Source organism: Musca autumnalis, unplaced genomic scaffold (genome assembly GCF_047663935.1).
Source record: "Musca autumnalis isolate F117 unplaced genomic scaffold, ASM4766393v1 scaffold_4, whole genome shotgun sequence".
Classification (NCBI taxonomy): Eukaryota; Metazoa; Arthropoda; class Insecta; order Diptera; family Muscidae; genus Musca; species Musca autumnalis.
The window spans coordinates 122,143,437-122,165,530 of record NW_027411977.1 but is presented as its reverse complement, the minus strand read 5'-3'; the positions used below and the strand labels follow the sequence as shown (position 1 = coordinate 122,165,530).

Below are 22,094 nucleotides of genomic sequence, written 5' to 3'. Positions count from 1 at the left end.
TCATCTTACATGGCTTGGAATTTGAACGTATGGTGCTGCAGATGGCTATTCTATAATCGACAAAAATATTGTTAGTGACGAACTGCATCTCTTGGGTCTTTTCCAGGATTTTCCACAGGGTAAATATCTGGTCAATGGTGAATTTGCCAGGTCTAAAGCCGCATTGATATGGCCCAATTATTCCCTTGATCACAGGCTATAGTCGTTCGCACAATATCTCTGAAACTATTTTATAAGCAATAGGGAGCAGACTTATGCCCCTATAGTTAGAGCACACAGTCTTATCACTTTTATTGTGAACGGACACAGGATGTTCAGCATGTCGCCTCCGGTTTTGAACAGCTCGGTTGGTTTATTGCTGTAATTGCCTCAATTTGGATCATCTTGGATCTGTAGTATCTTCGTCATCTTCGCTAGTATTGGATACCAACAGTTTGGAAAAATGCTCCTTCCATATTCTGAGCACACTTTCTGTATCAGTTATAAAATTACCTTGGTGGTTTCTACAGGAGGATGTGCCTGTACCAAAGCCATCAGTTTGATGTTTCACAATTTGGTAGAATTTTCGGACTTCATTCTGGCTCCTGTACTCCCGCTTTTCACTTCTCTCTTTTTCCTGTGGAAAAGACGTTTCTCCTCCCTCCTTTTCTCCCGATACTAGAGTTGTGTAGTTCCGGAACGAACTAGTTCCAAGGAACTATTCCGGACAAGGAACTATTGGAACTATATCCGGCTCTTGCATTTGTATAGTTCCTTTAGTTCATATAGGTCCTTTCATTTATATAGTTCATTTTCTTCCTTTAATTCTACACTCACTTCGATCTTTCTCGCTCGGTTCATTCATCATTCAGATGCGGTCACATTGTAAAATAAAGGTAAATTACATTCTCGTTAAATCGCTACTTTTTATTTATTTGTATGTCAATTCATCCTCCATATGATGAAAACAAAGAGAAAGATTCGTTAAACTAATTCACTCTCGGAACTATTTGGAACGAAGGAAATAAAAAGAACGAAGGAAGAGAAAGATCCATTGAACTATATCGGTCTCGGAACTATTTGGAACGAAGGAAACAGAAAGAACGATGAAAGAGGAAGATTCATTGAACTATATCGCTATTTGGAAGTATGGAACTATATTAAGGAACTAGTTCCTTTTGGGAAAAGGAACTAGAAAGATCGAACCGGTCCAGGAACTAGATTGCCCAACTCTACCCGATACCTCTCTCTTGCGCTACGCATTGCTACTGATTGTAGAGTAGCTCTATATCATAGATGAACAAGATGAGCACTCGCCTTTACGTTTTCGTACGATTTTTTTTTTCTTTTTGGTAGCAGCACCACGCTCTTGGTCATACCATGGGTTCCCTGGTGGAGGTCTCTGGTTACGGAACGAGGAGTGCTTTGATTAAGCAATTGGAGCAGTTGAGTGGAATATGCTGTGGGTATCTATTGTAATTGCAGCTTACCGATGTCCAACTTCCCCGTTGTGTCTGTTCGTAATTTATATGCTACGTTTAATCGGGTTCGTGCCTTTGCTGCAATAAGGTCGTGATCCGAGTCTTTGTTTGCTCTTCGGAACGATCGTACCTCCAATACGCTCTATGGATGTCGATGAATTTCTCCCATCTATCACAATGTGATCAATTTGATTTCTTGTTTTTTTGGTCTGGAGACAGCCAGGTGCCCTACGAAGGTTGAGATGATTAAATCTGCTACTGCTAACTACCATGTTTTTTGCCGCTACGAAGTCTATAAGCCTCATTCCCTTGTCAGATGGTTCACTGTGGAGACTGAATTTCGAATTTTGGCATTAAAATCGCCTAGAATAATTTTAGAGGCATGCAGATCATTGCCCTTAAAACGTTTGCGGGTGTCGTCAACTTTAGAGCGGTTTTTTACGATTCTTTGTTTTTTCATAGTAGTATAGTTTAAAGGTAGCTCACTACCTTTAAGGGGTTTTATAGGCAGCTCCCCAGGAGACACCACGGGGGCATATAAGGTGATTAGATAAAAAAACATCAGTCACAAAATTATTTAAATAATATAATAATAATTTCAATGATCTCTGTGCGTAAGCTTTTTTATCGACTCACCTTTTACGAAATATTTTTGACCTCTTTCACTAAGACGATTCGAATTCATATTCGTTCGAACAACCACCAAACTTTTGTTTTGAAAAATATTTGATACCTTTTTGTTTTAAATCAAACTAACATTTCCTACAATAACAGGAGTTTGGTAATAATTCGAATTGAATTCGAATCGTCTTAGAAAAACAGACCATTTGTCTTATCTTAAAAAAAAAAACTCTGAGATGTATTTGTCTCACCAACCTTTGTTCCTACATATATCATATTTCTATATGGTAATATGATTTGGTAAAATTAGAAACAAATTTCAGGCACAAAATGATTAAAAAAAAAATAATAATAATATTTTTTTTATCGAATCACCTTATATATTTTATGTAATATTAAAAAAACCCCGAAATGGTATTTGCCTCATAAAAATAAAGGTTATAGACTTGAAGTATGTGCATTAGGGTTATGACTTTTTTACAACCTCATATCCCTGTATCATAGCGTGATGAGTTTTGCCATAAGATTACATAAAATCTTAATTATAAGGTGTTTCGGTGAAAAAACCTCACGCACAAAATGGTTTTAAAATTTGAATTTATCAAAATTATGGACAATTTTTTGAAGTCACTAAAAACATATATATAATTGAAAATAAACTTTAGAGCCACATGAGATAATAAAAATGACATAAAATTTATTTCCCACTATTTTTCTTCAATTCTCAGAATCGTAAAAATGTCGTAAACGCTTTTATTCAAAAAGATAATTTTTTAACAAAAAACAAAAAATTTAAAATTTTTTCAAAGTGACTTTTTTCGCGACTTTTTTAATATTTGAATGAAATAAACGTTATTATAGTTATTAGTAGGCTTATATTTATTCATTCGTGCAACAAAAAATAATTTTTTGTTTGTTCTCATTTCATTTATTTTTTCAAAAAATTATTTTTTTAAAATCGATTTGTGCGTGAACTTTTTTATATTTCAATGGAATAAACGATAGCATAGTGATTAATAGACAAAAGTTCATTCATCCCTGCTACAGGAAATCATTTTTGAGGAAAAATGTCAAAAAGTCATAACCCTAATGTGCATACAATTTTCCACTGTAGGATGATCATTAGACATCGGATTTTTGCATATTTTTGAAAATTATAATGCAAATGATTCGTTTATTAAACAATATTGATATTTTCTAATATGACATCGAATTTTTATCATTGGAACGATATAATTCTATATAATAACGTAACGTGTTTGAAATTTAAAAAAAGCAAAAATCCGATGATCATAAGCAAACGCTTCTAATATCACCAAACATTAACCTCTTTTAAATTGTTTTCAACATGTAAATGAATTAGTTGTTAATTAATTAAGGTAGTCGTCGCATTTTCTATTATCCCCTATGCCATTAATTGAGTCGTGTGACAAACGTTTTTCCTATCCTCCCGGTGCTCTTAGAATGTAAATAAAATTTATATGAGTACGTCTTTTTTGTACAATATAAAATGTAGATCACGTAGCTTTTTGTTCTTTCCGCTTAATAGGACAAACATTTTCAATTAATTTTTCCAACTTAAAATTTCCACTATTGAGTCGTCCCTTGCACATTTGTTTTTTCAACTAGAAAACTACATGAAAAAAAACAAATTTTTGAAATAAATTCTAGTCACTAAAAATTGTTTGTCTAGTTCAATAAAAAACGAATAAATAAATAAAATTAAGGAAATAATGAAAACAAGTCAACACTACGGGATGGGTGGCTGCCTGTATGGTTGGCTGGTTGGTTGGCACACGACTTATATTCAGATTTTTTTTTTTTTTCAAAGTAGTCATCGCTTGCGTAGTAGCAGAGGTATGGACAAAGTAGATAAAAAACAGAAGAAAAGTGTTGAGGGGCTTGTTTGTGTAAGAACACGAACGTTCTAATGTCCACTGCCGCCACTTCTTCAAGTATTGACACAAATGTGTATATGACCATTTGTTTTCGATTATATACAAATAAAAATGTAGCAGCAAATTGTTTGTGTTATTTCTCGCCTCCATCTATATCTGTTCATTCATTCTCGTCATTGATACTTATGCCGACACTTATCTATCTATCGAACATTGGTACATTGTATTTGCTGAATATTCGTGGATTCATTTTTCTCTCTTTAAGATATTAAAAAAAGAAAAAAAAAATATTTATTTATATTTTGCTATTTGTATATCTAAGCAAATATTATTTATTTTGCTTATAAATTGAACATTATAGTACTTGTCAATCAATTTAAATGCAAAGAGAACAACAATGTTACTTAATTTGTATTTAAAGGACATTAAAATTGTTAATATTAAAGACAATTATTAATCGAGCTATATGACCTAAAGAGATTCTATTGAAAAATTGATATCTAGCGAAGTCCTATACATCAACAGCTATGCAACGATCGTTTCGTTAACATCATCAGGCATATTAGATGTTGTTTTTGCTAGATAATTTTCGTCATTTGGATCTCCTATTTATACGTACAACATTGCAAATTTGCATTTGTGAATTTTATATTGAAGCTTTTTATTTCCAAAGACGAGTCATTTGTATCCCTTCCTTTCTAGAAGTATTTTTTTTCAATATAACATCATATTACAATCTTACTTTTTTACATCGTACATTTTAGTATGTCTTTCATATCGAAAGATTTTTGTTTTAAGTGGATTGTGGTTCAACACGCTAAGACGTCAGCAACGCTTTAGGGCCCACAAAAAAAAAAAAAAAAACTTAAAAATTAAAGATATTCTTCTGACAAAAGTTCGGGAGAGAGTTCTAAACATTCCAAAAAATAATTTGTTTGGTTTTTCACACATTTTTTAATATTGCTCCAAAAAAATAGAAGAAATCAATGATTACTTTATATTTGTATTAGATGAACTTTGCCATTTTTTCGGGATGCTCTTTTATTTTCATTAAGTCTTGACATACAGCAGCATGTTTTTTCAAATATTTATCTTATTCACATGCTCATTTAAGGGAACAAAATTAAAAATCTTTGTTGTCTGTCATATCCTGCTATTAATGACTTGTGGAAATGACTGTTTCCTGTTTTAAGGACAATAACACAAATTAACACCTGCTTTACTTTGTCCTAACTTTTTCAAAGTATATAAAAATCATCAATCTTCACCTTAAAAAGAAATACGGAAAATATTGTCGTCGTTCAGTTCACAGAGTGTAGGGAACAGTTTTCATTACAAAACAAAAATATGTATTTCGAACATTTTGTGATCATTTTGGTCCGCAAATATGCAGGAGATACATAAAACTCGAAATTTGTTTGTGTTAAATGAGCCTAAAATGAATAAACGTACGAACCTATTGTTGTAGGTATTGTATTCTGTAATTGGTATAAATACCGATCTCGGAAAGATTTTACCAATTTTTTCAATGGAGTCCGTTTTCTTGACCATCGGACAGCCTTATCTGCCATAGCCTTTAGATACTTATGCATCTACAACAGATAGAAAAGTCCTGCTAATTTGTAATATTTTCATCTCAACATTTTCTGAGGTTGCAAGCAATTCCCTTAGCATAACGGAAGTCTACCTTTCTACGGAAAAAAGTGTTTCTGGTCAGACTTTGTAATCGACAATACCACGTATAATACCATACAATTAGCCCAGATATGACCAATGCTTCATAATAATCATGATAATTTTTTAGATTTTTTTGTATATTTTATTCACAAAATTTAAAATTTTGTGTAATAGGCCCCCTGAAATGGTGTCGAGATGCATTTCTAGCTATATCCCTGATGTCAACAATAAAAACGGCACTTTGATTAACATGACGTATTATCTAAACAAGAATTTTGTGTGTACTATATGTAGGTCAATGGGCATATTTGGGTCATATTGGGACTGGTCAGTAAAGTCGAAAAAAAAGAACAATCAGGAAATAAGGAGAATGTGTTGCACTGGTGAAACGGTCCACGTTTACACGGACGCAGCTTTCTCACTGTGAGGAGCGAGACCTATTCACCTCTTTCGCTCTGGGACTGGTGAAAGTGCCCCCGACAAGATCGTAAGGATCTTTGATGCTATGTCGGGTTGATATTACCCAATTCCCAATACCACTTGCGATTTCATAAAAACGTACTCTGCTTGGATCTCGTTACCGATTTACTTCCTATTTCGATTCCACATTACTGGGAACTGGTAACCCCTCCTAGATTGGGTTGCGCAGAGTTAGTTAAATTTGCTATTCAATACAATATCCCGACATAGGCCTTCTATTCTATAGATGACACCTTTATAGATCTTCTATTCTATAAAAGGTCCCTATAGAAGTCTTCTATTCTATAGAAAACCCCTTTAGAGGTCTTATGTTCTATAGAAGACCCCTTTAGAGGTCTTATATTCTATAAAAGAGGTCTTCTATTCTATAGAAGAAGTTTTCTATTTTTTCAGTGTATATGAAAGTTTTATTTTTTTATTCTATAACAGGTCCCTTTAGAGGTCTTATATTCAATAGAAGACCCCTTTAGAGGATTTCTATTCTATAAAAGAGGTATTCTATTCCATTGAATAGGTCTTCAATTCCATAGAATATGTCTTCTATTCCATAGGAGAGTTCTTCTATTCCATAGAAGAGGTCTTCTATTCCATAGGAGAGTTTTTTTTTCGATAGAAGAGGTCTTCTATTCCATAAAAGAGGTCTTCTATTCCATAGAAGAGTTCTTCTATTCTATAGAAGAGGTCTTAAATTCCTCAGAAGATCCATTTAGAGGACTTCTATTGTACAAAATACCCCTTTAGACCAAATGTGTTCTTCTTTGACACGGCGGTGCCGATGATTTTCGGCAATTTACACACACACGACCCGAATGCACAGAAAGAGCGTACAAAAGAGAACAAATGTTTTGATTTGTTATTGTTTTATAGCTTGCGTGAATACAAACTTACTAACACACTGTTATAAGTTGCCAATATTTTGAATTTTCTCCGTTCTCTTTTTGGTCATGTCTGCTTTAGACACCTTCTATAGAAGACTCTTTTAAAGAACTTATTTTCTATTGAAACCCCATTTAGAGGTCTTCTATTCTATAAAAGAACCCTTTAGAGGTCTTCTATTCTATAGAAGACACCTTAAATGGTTTTATATTCTGGAAATGTTGGGTTATTGATCGTAACGATTGTGGACGTTCTGAACAAATGAGGACTTTTTGTTGTGGATCAAGGCACAAAAGTGTTCAAATATTTCAAAGGAGGTTCCAGAAGTAGTGAACCGACATAATATTTCATCTTGGAAGTGGATTGAATTTTGGAATTCAGGAAGCATTGCATATTAATGTAATCAGAAATACAAGGACTACCGTCGATGAAAATGTCAAAACAAATCTTTAAATTTAGTGACGGGGGTACCACTAGGTGTTGACCGATATAGACCATTGTGGAACTTCGCGAGCGTTTGACAAAAATAATTCGATGTGCAAAGTCAATGCCATCGGTTATTGTGCAACCAGCCATTTAAATACGTCACTGTAGGCATGCACTTGTCTACGAAACACATTAGCTTCGTTTCGGAACTAAAAAGTTTTTACACATTTAACACATTTTGCAAATTTTTCCCCAAAATTCGTTCCCGTACACCAAAAAAATTGCAATAGCTTTCTTTTTCGAAACTTTTTACACGACAAATTTGGGCGAGCAAAAGTGTGCAACATGACATTTGTTACAGTTTTTTTTTTTACGTTTCTCCCATTTTTCCGTTCCCGTACAACAAAAATGTGTATGTGGAATTAATTTTCGACGGGTTGCTCTTTTGACACTTTTACCATTAAAAAAGTACAGGGACGAAGCTATTATGTCGCTATAAACAGGGCCTTAAGGAATACCTTCGGTACCCAGCAAAAAGTTTGCCTCCAAAGAGGCAGTTAAATCATATGTACAAGTGATTTGGAAGTGCATCAAATTATGCATTTTCACTCATGATTTTTACAAGAGCGTGACTACTGAAAGATGCACTCTATTGAACTGCATTTTAAGTGACCCTTTGGCACTGCATTTTAACTGACCCTCTGGCACTGCATTTTAACTAACCCTTTGGGGGTAGAATAGGATGCAGTCCAAAGCACGTGTTTTGATACATTCTGGGGAATGTATGCAAGCCATTACAAAATATTCCAGAACAAATAAAATGCATTTATTATTTGTGTAAAACAAAAATATTAAGAACTTTATTACATTAGGTCTGTTCGATAACCCAAAAGTTTGTATAAATTTGTACAAACTTTTACAAAATGCTGTTCGATAACAAACATGTTTAATAAAAGAGATATGAGAGGTAGTTGCAAGTACTTGCAAGAAGTTGCAAATACTTTTTACATGCGAATTTATCAAACAGGACTATTAACACAAATTATGAAAATTCTCCATTGAATTCAATCGCAACCATGCGTGTTTTCTCCGCTCTCCTTTTAATCCAAGCTGAACTGTTCTTGCTTCATCTGCTAACTGAGTTTGATATTGTCTTCCCATCACCAGTTAAGATTTCGGCATGTACTCCAACAGCACTCCATTGGGAAATGTTCTTACCGAAAAAATGTTCGCAAATTAAATATTTTTTTAATTTTAGATTCACTTTGGCAGTTTTGTTGTGATGTGTGTTTACTTTTTATTTTTAAAGTAAGACCCAGCTTAATCACAGATTTGTTGTTTTCAAATTTTAAAAACAACAAGTTTTTTAAAGTGGGGTAGTTAAAATTGATTTACTTTAGGGAAGGGCAGAGAATACTAGTTTCGTGCAACGCAACTTGGACTCATCAGTTCTCTTAGTTCTTTGCATTGAAGCAAAGAACTCTTCCCCAATTTTATGCCGACTCGAGCTCAAGAATAAATGTGACCGACGAATTCGTTTAAATGAATTTTATATTAACAAATTTTTGGAAAAGTTAACACGCTTATCTCTTTTTGGAAAATGTACGCCGATGCCTGTAGAGATGTACAAACTGATTTATGTACTTGTAGGGATCTCTAATAACTGCTAATAAAATGTAGCGAACGGAGTGCCTTTTTCACGACTCCGTTTGGACTGCATCCGGATGCTGTTTAATTGTGAGGAATTGGAGTGCCTTTTTCAAGACTCCGTTGAACTGCATCCGGATGTTGTTAAAATGTGACAAGTGGATGTGATTATTTGGATTGCATCCAAACGCAGTTAAAATGTGAGGAATGGAGTGCTTTTTTCACGACTCCGTTTGAACTGCATCAAAACATGCCGTGAAAGAACTAGTCCACATTGCACTACTTCCAATTTATTTTGCTGGGTATGAATATCACTGCAATTAAGCGAAATTTTTCAGAATTTAGAATGCGCAAAAAAACAAATCGAAATTTTTAGTCGAAAAATTCATTTTTTGAGTTATGACACATTTTGAGTACATGAGCGATATCGTCGGTGTCATGCTTAAGTGTTCCATACGCCATTTTTGACATTTTGAGATAAAGGTACCTTAGAAGGTTTTGAACCATGCTCTTTTAGATTTTTTGGTCGGTTTTTCTCTATCTCTTATAGTTTCTGAGATATTCAGACGCCAGTATGTTCCATATCCGCTTTGTGACCCAAAAAATCTTGTCGTTTTGTTCCATATCCATAAAGCCTGTCGTATGGAACAAAACAACTTTGAAGTTTTTAGTTCCATATCTATGTGGTTTGGCGTATGGAACAAAAAGAGACAAAAACGAATTGTTCCGCACCAAAAATGATGGTGTTTGGAACAAAAAATTGCCAATTTTTGCCAAGTTACGAATAATGTGGCGTATGGAACAAATTGTTTTAAAGGACTTGGTTTAAAAACTGAAGAATAATAGTTTCTAAACCCAACTATTTTTGAATATTGTATTGTTATATGAAAACGAAAATTTATCAATCGTTTAAACAAAAAATCCTTAGTTGAGTTTAGAGTTTAGCTAAGTAGAACTGAGCTCTTAAAGTATTAGATTATTGCACCATTTTTATCCTATATGGCCTTAAACATTAACTTGAGTTTTTCTCGAATCAGCCAAATGGCGTATGGAACACTTAAGCATGACACCGACGATATATGCAGCCAATTTTATGTATCGACTCCTTAGTCGATTTTTTATAAAGCATATTTTCCGAGTAAAATTAGTATGAATGCAGTGTTCCTAGAACATTGGCCTATTGATAAGATTTTTTCCCAAATAACAAATATTGAACTAACAATTGTTATCGGAAAATAATACTATATTCAATCGCAATCTCTCTCTATATTTACATAACTAACTCGTTAGATGTTGTAAGTTTATGCATTTAAGAACATGCAGATTACATAAGTAAATGTTAATAAATATTGTTTACAAATCAATCAGGTAACCGACCATTTAGTATTGTGTTAAACTAACAAATCTAATTGTCTTATTACCGAAAAATACCCAAATTAGAAAGCAAACAGCTGAATGTCGAGATATGAAGAAAGTAAAAAAATATTACGACAGCTGTTACAAAAATTCTCCAAAAAGAATACATAATCTATAACCCAGCCTAAGAACACAATACGTGCGGTGACATGGATTATGTACAAGAATTGTCTTCTGCCGCCGCCTGTTTAAACTTTAAACCTCTTGTGTGCATTGTTGTAACAGTGTAAAAAGACACCGCTTCTTTAGTGCAACAAGAAGGCGGCTCATATTTTCCATCTCTCTTTGTCTACACAAAGATATGCTTTAAGATAACTTCCATGACTACTGCTGCACATAATAGAACGCAAAATGCAGCTGTTCTCTTGTGCCTGGCGCGCTACTGAAATTGTGTTCAATTTTATTTTATTTAATAAAAATAACAATAACTAAATTGCTTTATATGAATATGATGTATGTATACTCGGCACACACTATGTTGTTTTATTGCTGCAACATGTTTGTCATTTTTAATTTCCTTCAAAAAGAAACACACGCATTATCTTTTTTTATATGTTAGGAGGGAGGAGGATATTATTGGAATGCATATTGGTTCGTTCCATTTGACCCTTGAAAAGATTTACATGTCAGTGAACTGTGCATGTACATTGAACATATGTGTCACTCAGAGATTGGTAGCTTGAACCGTCTAATGAATATATTATAATATTGTCTGGATTCCAAAGAAGAACACGTTGCGATTGAGGGTACTGCATAAACACATATTCAATAATACACAATTTTATCTGCTTACGACTTCTTATCTTCTAAGTCCATATTTACATTGGACAATTTTCCTTGCGCAATTGTCAATTTGTTGGTGGGAGAAGGTGTTGGTAGGCAAAGGGTTACCATATACCTCACCTCTCTCTTCTCCATCAAACTGACAATTGCCGCGAGGAAAATGGTCCAGTGTAGATATGGGCTAAAACAAAATTGGTGTATCATTATAACCCAGCAAAATAGGGTAGCCTCCGACAGACCTGATCCTACATATCTCTTCAACCTTGGGATCTCTAGGTCTCTAAGTCTTCTAGGATAAGAGAAGTGGCAACTAACAGAGAGTAATCTCAAATACATAGATGCCTGCTTCTTTTTCCTCTGCGGATCCTATGGATCCCCAGTAGACCAAAAATGGATCGGGATAGTCCCCCTAAAATAAACAACTGCGATGGGGAAGAAAAATAAACGGAATGAAGCTACGGCGCAGGGCCTAAATAACCGAGTAGCGGCGAGCAAACGTTGCTGAGACCACACGCCATATGTCGTCGGGTTCAAACGATTGAGATCCGGTGTATTTTAGCTGTGGTTGCCTTGGCACCTATAGCTCTGCCTGCTATACGTGCACCCAATATTAATGGTAGGAAAGATGACGAACAAAGAACAACGACATAGCCAAGTTTGGCGAAAACCGGTCTACGGCTGTCATGACCGAAGTTATGAGCGGAGACGACCTCGATGGGACTCTACAAACTATTGAAGGTAGCGTTGGGCGACAAATTATAGAACTCCTCGAACAACTCGAAGAAGAGCATAACCTGGACTGCTCAATCTGACGCTAACTGATGACGAACTAGAAACTGCAGTGATCCCAGCTAAGACTACTAGGAAAAGTGGGAGCAACATGGAGGAAGGTAGTATGTACCCAGATGCTTAACTGGCAACAAACCTATGCCGATGAGAAACTTTTATGGCAAGGAGTCTATGTGCAGACATGCCAGATATACAAAACTCTATAAACGTGCTGTGATGTAACTTCGTAAATGCGTGGGACGAGATGCGAATTTCCATACTGAGAAAAGGTCATTCTTATTTATCAGAAGCAACATGAGGTACATGCGGAAGTTCGAGACAACTTATACTCATGCTGATACGCAGCCAGCAATGCATCGTCAATACCATTTCAAGGGGCCCACCGGACAGAATTTAAACTTTTGGTAGTAAAACGTATAAAATTTTGGACGAACTCCGTTTCAGACAATTCGTAGTTGACCTAGCCATGTTGGTCAAGAATCAACGTAATATAGTTAAAGTTCATAGATTAGGTTACAAATGAAATGTTACGAATTACAAATAGAATTATCGAATTACAACTAAAATCTTTCGAATTACTTCTGAAAAAGGTGTAGGATAGTTTCGAAATGCTAACACCAAATAAATTATGATACCTACAAATAAACAGGAAATTCTGTAGATCGTTTGCTAATCTATTGTATCCCATTTTTCTTTCCAGAAATGTCAATGTCATCATCACCATCACCGGAAAATCTACGCATTTGCCTCGTTGGCGATGTAATACAAAATGATGCTGCCGTCGAAGCTGCACATACATTTGGTGTGCCCGTCATAACATCGGAAACTGGTCTGGAACTTATTAACGATTATGATTGGCGTACCTATTTCATATTGAATGAATTTGAGGGTCCTGTCTATGAGGCAATACATAAAAGTAAACAATGGTAAGTGTGAAATATTTATAGCTTTGTGTTTTGAAGCAGCAGCACCACCGCCATACCATCATCATGATCGGTATATCGCCATAGAATTGTTGTTAAAAAAAAAAAAAACAAAATTATTATAATTAAGGTGATAAATATATCAAGCGTTGTTGGAACAATAAAATTAACTTATGTATAGAAAGAATGCTATGGAAATTAACACGGCTATGAGTGTTTGAATGCCTTATATAAAACGAAGAGCAAACATTGCCAAACCGGGAGACATTCATTCTCCAATTTCCTCCTCCGTCTCTTGATTCCCACACTTTGAATAATATTTGTTCAATTGGTGTCTGGGTTGACGGTATTTACCTCCTTTTTTGTTATAAAGCCAAACAGCATTGTATGCAAATGTTGTCTGTTTAATTACAATTATATGTACAAACATACTACGTATTTATTGTCCTCAATATTCGTTTAGAAAATGATGTGTATTTTTATTCATTTACATTTAAAAAGAGTCAATGTATAAATGATGTTAGTGTTTATTTAATTGTTTATTTATATTTATTTTAAATTTGCATTATAATATTAAAATATTTTCATTCAAAACAAAGTTTGTTTTCATAAATAGAACATTTTCAAATATCCTCTCTCAATCACCTCGATACGAACAATTTCATCCTTATCCATTTTGAGTTATTAGGTAGATTCCGTATTAGAAATTTAACACACTTGCTTTCAAATTGTTCGGCCAAAAATGCTATAAGGGTGATGGGGTTCTCTCATCACAACATGATTGATGCCAAGTTGATTATTTGTGTTCGAGCCCCTATTTTTAAGACATTGCCATTATTTTTTGTTTGTTTATTTAATTTGTTTACTGAATTCACTGCTGAGTTGTCGCCGTTTTATTGGTGTGCGTATGTTCAATTTAAATTTAAACATTTGAATAATTAAGTAATCAACAAACAAAAGTGTAGTGGCGCAAACAAATTTGCCCGAAATTATTTTCCAGCTGCAATAAAAATAATTAAAACAAAAAAATAAAATCTACATGGAATTGGAAGATAATGTTTTTCTTCCTCTTCATCAAAATTGTTTATCCTATACTAATAACCATAATTCCATCCTCCGCCAAAATAATTAAAACAAAAAAACATAAAATCTGCATGGAATTGGAGGATTAATGGTTTTCTTCCTCTTCATCAATATTGTTTATCCTATAATAATAACCATAATTCCATCCACCTACACATAATCTCTCTACACCCATTGAAATGTCAAAATCGAGGCACTATTGACCTTTCAGTTACTCATGCTGTATTTTAAGCCAAACAATATGGATAATCGGATAATATTCAATTCAATTTTGTCATTTATATTATTGAGTGTGGTATGTTTTCTGATGTAGAGAAGGAGGGGTGCACATTGTAGGCGCCAATTGTGTTCTTTGCTTTTTTTCTTTAGATATTTGCAAAAATATATAAAAACCTCCTGACAGTCACATAAAAAAGTAAAAGTGTTGATAAATTGGCGTTAAATGGTTTGAAAAATTATTCGCTTTTTTTAATGGCTTCCTCTTGATAAGGCAACAGTAAACCCCCAAAAGATTGTTATCACAATTTTTAATATGTAATTGAAATTATATTTAGCAACAGTTTATTTTTGAATACTTGCATTGGAATTAGAATGTAATTTTGTATTTTCATCTCCTTGAATACTGAGCGTCGTGAGTTTCTTTTCAGCGACTTCGTTTGTCTTAACATGGAATTAAATTGACAGTTATTTTGCATTTTTGTCTCTTATTGGACTGAATATTAGGCCACATTTGGTGCCTTGTGTTCATCCTGGATAGGTATGAAGATGATTATATGATATTCGATCATAGTTACTGCTTGTTGAATTGAACATAAATAAGTTTCCGAGATATTATTGTGCGGTTTAGCGATGGTTTGTACTGGAATAGATATAGAGGAGTAAGTTGAGTAGTTATATGATTTTGCTATGATATGATAGCTATGATAGGTTTAAACATGTCCATGACATAAAAGAAGCAGGTTATGCGAAGATGAAGAAAAATCCGAGACAATCAAACACTTATGTCGCTGTCCTATGCTTACAATCCGGAGACTGCGAATCATGGGTGTACACTAGGGTTATGACTTTCATTCGTGCAACAAAAACTAACCCCCAGTTTATGTATTTCGAAACGAAAATGTGTGCGCATGAAACACACCCAAACTTTAGTTTTTGAAATATTATTGCCTTTGCTTTTACTTCAAAACAAAAAACAAATTTGAAAAACACACTCAAATTTGGTAGTCTTTCTTGCGCATTCATTTTCTTATCGACATACATGAACAGGCTGTTATATTTGAAAATTTTTTTTTTCATTTCATACATTTTTTCAAAAAATTATATTTTTAAAATCGATTTGTGCGTGAACTTTTTTTATATTGCAATGGAATAAACGATAGCGTAGTGATTATTAGGCAAAAGTTCATTCATCCCTGCTACAGGAAATCGTTTTGAGAAAAAAGGTCAAAAAGTCATAACCCTAGTGTACACTTCGAACTAACGATCTATGTTGCACAAAATATTAGGCGAACCAAATTTTGGACCAAATCAGTTGATCCGTTGTTGTTGTAACAGTGTTTATTATTATGTTTCTATGTTCGTTCTTCTGTTCAATCTGTTTCTGGGTCTATCTCCAGTTCCAGGAAAATGGTTGCTTCGAAGGGATGTAGCTACAGATCTCTTATTGGACTGAATATTAGGCCACATTTGGTGCCTTGTGTTCACCCTGGATAGGTATGATGATGATTATATGATATTCGATCATGGTTATTGCTTGTTGAATTGAACATAAATAAGTTTCCGAGATATTATTGTGCGGTTTAGCGATGGTTTGTACTGGAATAGATATAGAGGAGTAAGTTGAGTAGTTATATGATTTTGCTATGATATGATAGCTATGATAGGTTTAAACAAGCCCATGACATAAAAGAAGCAGGTTATGCGAAGATGAAGAAAAATCCGAGACAATCAAACACTTATGTCGCTGTCCTATGCTTACAATCCGGAGACTGCGAATCATGGGTGTACACTAGGGTTATGACTTTTTTACAACCTCATATCCCTGTATCATAGCGTGATGAGTTTTGCCATAAGATTACATAAAATCATAATTATAAGGTGATTCGGTGAAAAAACCTCACGCACAAAATGATTTTAAAATTTGAATTTATCAAAATTATAGACAATTTTTGGAAGTCACTGTAAGCAGATATACAATTGAAAACAAACTTTAGAGTCACATGAGATAATTAAACTGACATAACACTTATTTCTCACTAATATTCTTCAATTCTGAGAATCGTAAAAATGTCGTAAACGCTTTTATTTAAAGATATAATTTTTTAACAAAAAAACAAAAAATTTAAAAATTTTTCAAAGTGGTTTGTGCATGACCTTTTTCAATATTTGAATGAAATAAACATTATTATAGTATTAGTAGGCTTATATTTTGTCATTCGTGCAACAAAAACTAATATTTGAAAAAAAAAATTTTTTTCATTTCATACATTTTTTCAAAAAATTATATTTTTAAAATCGATTTGTGCGTGAACTTTTTTTATATTGCAATGGAATAAACGATAGCGTAGTGATTATTAGGCAAAAGTTCATTCATCCCTGCTACAGGAAATCGTTTTGAGAAAAAAGGTCAAAAAGTCATAACCCTAGTGTACACTTCGAACTAACGATCTATGTTGCACAAAATATTAGGCGAACCAAATTTTGGACCAAATCAGTTGATCCGTTGTTGCTGTAACAGTGTTTATTATTATGTTTCTATGTTCGTTCTTCTGTTCAATCTGTTTCTGGGTCTATCTCCAGTTCCAGGAAAATGGCTGCTTCGAAGGGATGTAGCTACAGATCCACTGGAGTTAGATGAGTAGGTTTGGCGGGGCAGTTGAAAATGTGATTTGTGTCGTCCGCCTGTTAATCTTGGGGTTCTCGCCTAGATTGTTGGACCTCCCTCCCTAGAGCACGAATATCCTTCCTGATATGCCTGAATGTGTCGGGCCTAGCCAGCAGATGATGATTGGGATGGCTCTCACGGTAACACCCAAGCAAGTACTGCATCGAAAGCATCTCATTATGTTGCTTTACTGGAAGAATCTTTGCCTCCTCATGTAGATGATCCACTGAAGACTTGAGGAGGCACCCTGTTGCTGTTCTCAGGGCGGCATTCTGACAGGTTTGAATCTTTTTCCAATTCGTATCACATGATCTCGGGGACCAAACTGGAGCCACATAGCTTATCACAGACCCAAGTGCTTTCTTTATCTGCACCCCAAGTGCTGCCGGATAGGGACTTGAGAACCTTGTTCCTGATTTTCAGTTTGTCGCAGATAGCTGTGGAGAGTGCGCACGTCTTGAATGTAGTGTCGAATATCACCCCTAAAATGTTGGGGCAATTTTTGGTCGGAATTCTGCTACTGTCGACCATGATATTCAACTCTCGTCCAAACTGCGCTGTCCATGTGATGAACAGAGTGACTGCTGTAGAGGTGTAAAAAGGTAATGTGGTCTCGTAGGCAAGAACACCTGCAAAGTAGATGCTCGACCGTATTTATCTCTTCTGCATTTCCACATAATCTACAGTTGTTGACGTTAATGCCATCCCATATTGAAGTTAGGGATCTAACCCTACAATGACCCGTAATAAGTCCCACAGAGGAACTGGTTCTACTGGGGTAAGCATTCCTCAAGGTAGTTATCACAAAGTTTGCAACGTGCTTCATCGATGGCCTAACAGATTCATCAATTAGTAAATCGATCGATTTAGAACTCGGCGCTAGTTCATACGCTAATTTATTTTCCATTATGGGAACCCAACAAAGTTTAATGATATTTCCTATATCATACAGAGCCTTTCTACAATCAGGCATAGCTCGTGACTTTATGGTCGGTAACTTTAGAGCATTAAGGACCGGCAAACTATCGACACGGGACTGGTTGCAAGTTCTCTAACTAACTCTGTGTCAAGACGTTAAAGCCAGCGATAAGCTTAATTTATTGCTTGATAAATGTATTTTCGCAATAGACGCCCGCGCTAGTGCCTTTTTCTATCTTGGGGTCCATTTGTATATATTGCCAGACCGTCTAGTGGTCTGGTTAGCTTTAGTTAAGGTGTACCTTCTTAGAATAATTGTTGAGTTGGAGTCAAATCTGAAAAAGGTGGGCATATAATAGCTTGTGCGATTACTTCGCATGTCCACACTGTGAAAATCGTTAAGTTCCTGACTTTTGGAGTTTAAAAGCCGTGTTCGCAGCTTAAAACAGGAAGAGGATGTCCAGAAGTTGGAGATCCAGGATTACGTTTAAATTAAAGCAGCCCTTTCAACACTAGGCTTATGACCTTTTTTACAATCTCGTATCCCTGTATGATATTTTAATGAGTTTTTATGATAAAAATGCTTCCGCACAAAATGCTTTCAAAGTTTTATTTTTCAGAACTTTTGAAAATTTTTGGAAGTCACTAGCGGTATTCACTCATGTTGGTAAAGTGGCATTGTAGATCTTGTACATCTTGTTAATATTGTACATCTACAAGTGTTTACAATACCACAACAACAAAATACATAAAATACATAAAAAGTTTAATTTACCACAGGGTTGTTAATTTACTCGACCTAAAAGTATTGTAAACATTCCTTTGTACTTTTACAAGGGTTAGAACAGCTGATTGTTGTGCCGTCACATTTTTTTTAATGAAAAAAGTGTAATAAAGCTGAAACTAAAAGATAGACTTATGACGACGTTAAGATGCTTTGATTTGTTTACGATATTCACAAAAAAGACATTCACACTTTGTTGTAAAAAACTCTGGTATATATAGTACATTAACAAGAGTTGTAAATCTACCACAATGAGTGAATACCGCTACTGTAAGCAGATATTTAACTGAAAACAAGGTATCGGGGCACTAATTCTATCATCGTATTACATATATATCATATTATATTATATATAACATTATTTCATATATCATAAAAATTAAAATTGGTTTGTGCGGGACCATTATTAATATTTAAATGGAACAAAAGTTATTTTAGTCAATAATAGGCAAAAGGACATTCATTCTTGCAACAGGAAATAATTTTTGAAAATTTTTCTTTTTTTAATCTCGTAGTATTTTTTCAAAAAAAAAAAATTAATTGAACCGTTTTTATTATAAAATGGAATAAATGTTATTTTAGGCATTTATAGGCAAAAGCTCATTCTCACTACAGGAAATCATTGTTGAGAAAAAATGATGAAATAATAATAGTATGTTTATATTTTTTTAAAAATTTTTTGAAAAAAGTGGTTTTTGAGGCCACTTTTGGACACAGGGTTTTATGATATAACTGGGAGTTATGGGACACAAAACATTTGACATATAGTCCAAAGACACACATCGTGTATGTTTTCGTTACAAGACTACCTAATAATTAATCGGTCATAACGCAAATCATTGCAAAAACTAAGCGATAGGTGGCAACTTCGATGAACTAGACCTCAAAACTCAAAAATAGTAGCTCAAAATAATGGAATCACATAATATCCCAATATACTTTGATAAACATAACATATTAAATTAGCAAGAATTTTGTGTGTCCTATATATAGGACAGTGGGCATATCTGGGTTAGTATCCTCCTACTAGGATGAATATTCTGCAATTCCGCGACGGCCGGTTCTATGTACCACATTGACCCGAGGGAACATCACCAGGGCCAGAGGCCGTCACCATAGCAACTACAACCCCTAGGATATATTGTATTGATTAGCTCATGTATATTTGCTTTTTAGCTCAAGTATGTAGCTTATTAGCACGTCCGTTCCCAATTCAAAAGAACCGACCAAGTACCCACTGTTCTTTTTGAAAAAATATACATATATTTCGCTCATCATATATTTTCATTAATGAAATTTATGATATTTTTTAAGAATTTCCCAAAAACAAAAAAAAAGATTGCTATGTGATTCAGATTTCTAGCCCGAGAGGAAATGAAAACTACAAAATTTTACTTCTAAGGGAATTTTTATAGTGTTTTAATGTTTGAGATTCCATTCTTAATATATAATGTAATGTTAATATGTACTTTAATTGTATTGTTTTTGTTGTGTTTTTATATTTTATTTGATAAATGTTTTGTCATAAAATATTTTACTTTCCATGCTCCATAAATTTTTGATACAATATTAAACAAAAGCAAAAAAAAAAAAAAATGAAAGACCCTCAACAAGTTTATTAACCGCTAGCGTTCAACCTGAAAACGTTCAGGTCAAAGACTGTTACAACAGTGTATGTTTGTATGTGAAAGATTCGTGCTGGGCTAGCCGCGCCAAATTGCCACAATATCTTTGGAAATTATATTAGTTACAGGCGAATAAAGCTTCTTGCTTGCTGCTGAATTTTACGTTTCCTTTATTTTTTTGCCACAATTTAGTTGAAGTGTCGTCGCCGTCCTCTGTCTGTAGTAAAAAATGTCGTAATTATTGTATGTTGAACAGACGTCGTCGACGACGACAAGCACGACATATTTTATGGAACGAATTCCCCAAGATTTTTTTGTTTGTCTGTGTCTTAATTTAAAGGTCAAAAAAGTGTTACATATATTTTGTAAATAATAAAAAATTTATAACATTTATTTGTATGCACAACCCATCTAGCATTTGGAAGACTGTTTTTCCAAAAATCACATTGAGGAGTCTTTTTAGAGTCCTATTGGTGATCAAAAATTGATTAAGTCGCTTGTATGATCAGAAAGGGACTCGAAAGTGACTCCCTGTAATGATTAAAAAGAGTTTAATTAAAAATACAACAACAAATGTGTAGGAATCACAAATAAATCATTCAGGTGTTTAAAATATGACCATTTTTTTGTTATTTATTGTCACATTTTGATCATCTGGAAGATTGAAAAATGCTTAATCAAAAAAGGGTCATACAGGTGTTTGAAAAGTGATTATAATTATGTATACTCTGATCATATTTTGAACAGTTAGGTGATTAAAAACTGATTGCTTTGTTTTATTTTTATTTGGTTGTAAATAAAAAAATAAAATTCTCATATACACTTTCAACAAAATTTTGATATAAATGTAACGTATAATATTAAAGGTACAGACAAACACAACACAACAGGTTTTGCCAAGTGAAATGAAGAAGCAGTATACTAGCCACCAAGCAACATAAAGGATAATTAAAAGACATAACAAAGCAGAAAAGACTATAAAACAAAGGAAAGAAACAAAGAAGAATAAAAAGAAAATTTTTTTAATTTATTTCGTCTAACAAAAAGACTCATAAATGACTCCCTAAAGACTCATAAATGATTATAAACATGACTCTAAAAATACTCGAAAAAGGGTCCGAAATTAATCAACAAAACACCAATAAATGATTGAAATACGACTCGAAAAAGACTCATTTGTGATTTGTTTAGAAGAGTCGCCTGAGGTTATGTTTTCCTACCGACAAAGGAGTCATTTATGATCAGAAAATGAGCTCATATTCTAGCTTTTTAATCGTGCAGTCGGATCAAAAAAGACTCGAATTTGATTAAAATTTTCAAAAAATGCTGACTGGGAATATCTTAAGTGTGAGTTACTTATATGAAATATGTATGTATATGTACATATGTATGTACAATGAAATGACTAGTTAAATATTTTGGGGGGAAGAAATTCCAATAATTTGCTTGCCTACACCAAGGCATGTGAGATTAGAAGAACTTACTATGGGTTGTCGCATTTGCTCAGCTAAGTTTTTTATTTTATTAATCATCCTAGAGAGGACATTTTAAAGAACTTCCAGTTGTTGTAATTTAGAACAGATTTAGAATCATTCGTCCTGATGATGCAAGCCGGTGATGATTAGTTGGTTAAATACCAATCATTTTAATTAGTTTGATAAAACTTACGTAGCTTTCAAAGTCGAAGGCAGAATATTTGCCTTCAAGTGAGACTACGTTTAAAGACCAGCCAACAGATTCTGATTTTTCCAATTCATCAAATGTAGTTGTTGTTGTAACGGCTAAAGTCGAGGGTTCTTTCCTC

At 34.0% G+C, this 22,094-nt stretch overlaps 1 protein-coding gene across 6 annotated transcripts in view; it reads left to right on the top strand.

The window, feature by feature from the left end:
* pbl (epithelial cell transforming 2 pebble) overlaps nt 1–22,094 on the top strand; it is an 89,907-nt gene that overhangs the window by 41,109 nt on the left and 26,704 nt on the right. For all 6 annotated transcript variants that reach the window (XR_012412988.1, XM_073987838.1, XM_073987841.1 and 3 more), the window contains one exon: nt 12,774–12,999. Coding sequence is in view for 5 of the 6 variants with exons in the window: in XM_073987838.1 (XP_073843939.1) it covers nt 12,774–12,999 (226 nt within the window). In the remaining variant the exon portion in view is untranslated. The remainder of the gene's footprint in view (nt 1–12,773; nt 13,000–22,094) is intronic.